The sequence below is a fragment of the Pectinophora gossypiella genome, unplaced genomic scaffold (genome assembly GCF_024362695.1).
Source record: "Pectinophora gossypiella unplaced genomic scaffold, ilPecGoss1.1 Pgos_61, whole genome shotgun sequence".
Lineage (NCBI taxonomy): Eukaryota > Metazoa > Arthropoda > Insecta > Lepidoptera > Gelechiidae > Pectinophora > Pectinophora gossypiella.
Genome location: NW_026063271.1, coordinates 184,528 through 190,459, shown reverse-complemented (window position 1 = coordinate 190,459; position 5,932 = coordinate 184,528). Strand labels below are relative to the sequence as shown.

At 38.9% G+C, this 5,932-nt stretch overlaps 1 protein-coding gene across 1 annotated transcript; it reads left to right on the top strand.

Moving 5' to 3' along the window:
- Positions 1 to 2,521: 2,521 nt before the first annotated feature.
- LOC126381551 (uncharacterized) lies at positions 2,522 to 4,933 on the top strand. The gene is made up of 2 exons (XM_050031023.1): positions 2,522 to 3,068; positions 4,529 to 4,933. The coding sequence occupies exons 1-2, from the start codon at positions 2,610 to 2,612 to the stop codon at positions 4,931 to 4,933; spliced, it is 864 nt and encodes a 287-aa protein (XP_049886980.1). The 5' UTR covers positions 2,522 to 2,609.
- Positions 4,934 to 5,932: the final 999 nt, after the last annotated feature.

Here is a 5,932-nt window from a genome sequence, read left to right as displayed (position 1 = left end):
TAGTTGTAATTCCCATAAATTATGGGAGATACAAAATCAAATTTTAATAATAATATAACCACCTATAGATATCATTATTTGAGAACTAAATTTGAGAACAAAAAAAAACGCAACTTTCAAATAACGTAGGTAGATTAGTAGTTAGTACCTACCTATGTTTGAAAATGTTTGTTTTCGTTCGTTTGAATTCCGAGTCGAACGCGCCTTCTACGTTTTGTGTATTGTGATTTACAAACTGACCCTGGATTGAAATCGGACTTTGATTTGGCTTCATGAAACCTGCTTTCACGTAGCGACACAGGAACAGTGGTTATAAAAAATGCCTGCACACAATTGTTCTTATTATAATTGTACAAATTCTTCGGAACAGAAGTCAATGTTCCGTTTTCCGTGGAATGACGTCAACCGCCTAAAAGTATGGCTTGAGAATTGCGGTAAGTAGTTAAATGTTTACTTTTATTTATTTTTAATATTAAACTGCAAAAAGTTATCAAACAAACAATTTGAAAGAATCAATGACAATCAAGACTGGAATAAAATAAAAAGAAATACCTACTTAACATGGTGGGAAAGTTATTGCCACTCCCCCTATTTGCTAGACTATTATTTTGATAATCGGTTTATCATTTGTCACCATTTAGTTTACCATAATTAATGTAATACTTAAAATCAAGCTGAGATCAACAGTTTAGAGCAGTAGAACAGTTTTTTCTGTCTGAAGAACATAATATAATTAGGTATTGTGCTCAATGTCAATTTGGAATTATTAAATTAACTTTTGTACAATTGGGTAATTTAGCATGGCATATAGATATACTAATCAAACTTGAAAATCTTAATTAGTGATTTTTAACATATTCTTACTGGGAACTCAGGGCCTCCAGATTCTGAACCAATTGCTATAACTACTAAAGCACTGGAATAGTCAAAAACTTGTAAAGTACCTACTATATACCAATATTGTATGCGATGCATTTATATTTCCAAGTGAACTGTGGAATAAAAGGGACAAAAGTTAAAAAAAGTCAATCAAGTACATAATTATTTCTGAATTTTGGACTGTTTTATTGAACATTTTATAGACCAGGGCGGCGGAGGGCGGTTAAAATACCCACATCGAAGCAATTCATCTAAGTAAGCAATATTGCAGTTTCACATTTGTTCATATAAAAGTAAGTGTGCGATGCAAACAAATGTCAAATAGCAATATTGCTTTCTTAGATGAATTGCTTTGATATAGCCATTTTGACCCCCCAGATATCTACTTACACATTTACTTTTAATTTAAGTTGAAAATAAATAAAAATAAAACATTAATTTATTTCTTCTTATACAGTCTTAATAGATGTGTATTTTTGTTTTGACTGTAATGTTTATTACGAATCTGTATGTTGGATAGAAAAACAATTAATTAAAAATGTCTTAATAGATACCTAAGATAAATTACTATCTACCAAACCTACAGTTTTATACCAATTTCACACATCGGGACTGTGTACAGAAGCCAGGAACCCAAATGAGGTATACCTAGTATCTTGGTCTCGCTCACGCCTGACCACCTTTCAGCAGGTACCAATCTATACATACATTATGTATAGGTAGGTACCTACAAGAACTTAATAAGACATGTCAAAAGTTGCTGTTTTAGTGGATTCTGCCTCTGTGTATTATTGATTAGAACATTAGGCTTATGATCTGGAGGTCCGGGTACTGTTTCTGATATTATCAAAATTACTTTGTGAGATTATTCATCACAAATCAAATATTTTTAATGATCACAAACAGTTAGAACATACAAAAATTTATGCAACATACCTACTACAGTACAAATGGGAGGCCTGTTTAAGCAATTTCTTCCAGGCAACCACTACCATGATCCAACCATTAATCTTTGTTTAGTTATGACATTGCGGACTAAGTCACTTAATTGTCCGAAAAAGTAAGAGTAAGCTTTGCTTCAGAAATTATATGGTCCGGGCTACCACCAAAACGATTACCTCCTGTTATTTGAGGGTAGAGACGATCCAGCAGTGGAACATCTATAGGCTATTTATGTTTTATTGAAAATTATATTCTTTTCTTGTAGGTAATATGAACATTGCCCACTTGCCTGCAGAAAATTTGCGGTCAAGGTATTTATGCATTGACCATTTCAATATCAAGTATGTACGAAATGAGACTGGTCATAGAAAAAGACTCCAGAGAAGTGCAGTTCCAGAACCATATCAGACTCAAGACGTTCAAAATCGCTCAAGCACTTCCTCACCAGGTAAGCACAATTAATTTGTCAAGTTATTACCTACAATTGGGTAGGTAGGTACTTACCTACCACCGAATTAATACAAATACAATCAAATTTTTATTGTAGGTTAGGTACCTACCTATTGCCTGAATATCTACATAATATTGGGTTTTAGTATAGTGATAGTGAGTTATTACCTACATGAATGATACCTACCGACCTTGAGTTTTTTGAAATGTTAGGTACCTAGCTAATTACAACTTACCTACTACTTGTATCGTCGAAGGATCTAGGGTTGGGCGAAAACGCGCAATGTAAAACACTCGGTCTCGGGTGGCTGCATGTATCTGACGAACTTCACTTTAATATGCAATTTAAACATGACTGGACAAAACTTACAAAGCGCATTATTTTGTCTAGTGTATCACAAATATATGATCCCCTAGGTTTACTAAGTCCTAGTATCATGACTGTGAAAGTTCTGTTGCAAAAGTTATGGCTGCTGAAACTAGGTTGGGACGACCCGGTACCAGAAGATGTTGTATGTATTTGGAATCGATTCGCAAGCAACTTATCTGTATTATCTAGTTTGCGAGTGCCGCGTTACGTAACCTGCGACGATCCGATACATACCGAGCTTCATATATTTACCGATGCGTCACAGACAGCTTACGGCGCGTGCGCATACATTCGCACTATAACAGCTGATGGCAATGTATGTGTGAGGTTATTATTCGCTAAAGGTAAAGTAACGCCATTAAAGCCTGTAACTATTCCGCGACTTGAGTTGTGCGGTGCATTGTTGGGTGCTAAGCTCTTTCATAAAATAAGGGAGTCGTTACGGTGTCGGTTTGATAGTATCATATTTTGGACAGATTCCACTATCGTTTTAGGATGGCTGCGCATGGCTCCTAACTTGTTAAAGACCTTTGTCCAGAATAGGGTTGTCGAGATACATGAGCTGACTAATGACATACCATGGCGTCATGTTAGTGGTGTAGAAAACCCAGCTGACCTAGTATCGCGAGGTTTAGACTTGAATGCGCTAAGTACGTCTCAGTTGTGGTGGGAAGGGCCATCTTTCCTTCATGACCCTGATTTTAAAGATAACCAAGTTCACGTACAAAATACACAGGATGACCTTCCAGAGGTCAAAGGGACTCTTACCCATTGCTGTGTCGCTAGCACTACAGAACTATCTTTATTCCCATTTGCGCGATTTTCGCAGTTCAATAGAATGAAGCGCGCCTGCGCGTATGTGTTGCGGTTTGTTTATAATTCGCGCAATAAGACAAACAAACGTGTAGGCAGCCTGAGCGTAGATGAACTAAATGATTCAACAAATATGTTGGCTAGATTATGTCAGATGGAGTCGTATCCTGACGAATATAACAGTGTGTTAATACAAAAAACGCTTCATAAAAAACACAATTTACTGAAGCTTAATCCGTTTTTAGATGAGAAGAAAATTATACGAGTTGGCGGCCGGTTAGGAAATTCGCAGGAGTTTAAATATAATAAAAAACATCCAGTCCTACTTTCGGTTAAGCATCATTTCACTGTTTTGTTATTTCGACATATGCATAAACAGTTGTTGCACGCGGCACCACAAATGCTTTTATTTACCATTCGAGACAATTGGTGGCCGGTAGGCGGCCGTGATCTCGCTCGTAAGATTGTTCACGAGTGCGTCACATGCACACGTCTACGCGCTAAGACGCTTTCGCCCATCATGGGTAATCTGCCAGAAGAACGTTTGACTCCCGGGTTTCCCTTCTTACGCTGTGGAGTAGATTATTTTGGCCCTGTGCTGACATTGAACCGAAAAGGCAGGGGTGCTCGTACGGTAAAGGCATATGTTGCGGTATTCATATATGTTTCACTACGCGCGCAGTGCATTTAGAGTTTGTGTGTGACCTCTCGACCGATGCTTACCTACTGACGCTAAAAAGATTTATTTCTCGTCGTGAAAAACCGGTCGAAATTTTCTCCGACAATGGAAGGAACTTCGTTGGTCTAATGAACGAGTTCTCAAAATTTATTAGTAATTGTTCAAAAGAAATTAGTGATTACGCTATTGAGCAAAATATCAAATTTACATTTATACCACCTTATGCGCCTCATTTTGGTGGTCTGTGGGAGGCAGGAGTAAAATCTTGTAAATACCACCTACGACGGGTGGTAGGTAATGCGTATTTGACCTATGAGGAATTTAGTACGGTATTGGCACAGGTGGAAGCCATCCTCAACTCCAGACCCCTTTCTCCTATGTCTCATGATCCTAACGACCTTCAACCTCTTAGTCCTGCCCATTTTCTGGTTGGTCGTCCGCTGACTTCTTCATTAAGCGCTAACTTGGAGGAGACACCAGTACATCGCCTGACACGTTACCAGAGGATCGAGCAAATCAAGCAGAATTTCTGGAGGCGCTGGTCTAAGGAGTACGTCTCTGAGTTACAAACACGCATGAAATGGAGGACCCAGACGCAGGATCTGAAGGAAGGCACGCTAGTGATCATCAAAGATGACAATTCTCCGCCGTTGAAATGGCAACTCGGACGAGTCACGTCCAACATCCCTGGGCGAGATGGAATCGCTAGAGTGGCGTGTATACAGACGACAACCGGAGTCATCAAGCGCGCTTATGCAAAAATCTGTCCGCTTCCACTCACTACAGCAGACACATCCTAGAAGCTAAGGAGTATTTAAAACTGAAGCTTTCAAGGCCGGGGCATGTCAACGCCTGGCAAAATATAAAGAGCAAGCAGCGCGCGGCAAGAAATTGATGTTGCTTTCAATATTCGAGTAGGCGCAATTAAACTTCATACAATCGACGTCATACCCGGGACAGCCAATAAAAATGCTCCAACGCAATGCTCCATGGACCAATCGTGGAGATCAACGTCAGACCAAGTTCGTTACACGATAATACACTTCTCATCAAAAAAATCGAAACACTTCCGTTTTCATTGTTTCTGTCCGAATTTAACACAAAAAAGAATTCATACGATGAAAAAAAATACATAAATGTATAGCTGGCAGTTTGGCCATTACAGTAATAAGCGAAAATTCTAAATTCAAAATTAGAATTTCATTTGTTTATCTTATAAACGAAATGAATCACTGTTTTGAGACAAATGTGTGTTTAGGGTTGGAGTACATTTAGCGTTTAAAAACTAAAAATTGGCGCCTATCCTTAAACTTTTTGTTTTTTATTTCAATACTGTGACTTTGGGACGTCTGAAAAAAGGTTTTTTTTCTAAAACGTATGGATACTTCGCCCACAGAAGCCGCCCAAGTTGTGGCATTGCTGGATTCTGGCCTTAGTCAGCGTGTTGTGGCTGCAAGACTGCATCTAAGCCTGTCATCTGTTCATAGAGTCTATAAACGTTATCGGGAGACTGGTTTGTTCACGCGCCGTTCAGTATCTGGCAGGAATCGGGTCACTTCTGAGCGAGATGATCGATTTATTGTAACAACTTCTTTAAGAAATCGACGCCTTAACGCTTTTCAACTGCAGCAGCGGCTTCGTGCTGTACGAAGGGTGGCTGTAAGTGACTCTACAATTAGAAGAAGGTTGAAGGATCGTGGACTGGTACCGCATAAGCCAGCAAATGGGCCGAAATTAACTGCAGACCATCGAAGAGCGCGCCTTAACTTTGCACGTGAGCACCTAAATTGGTCATACCT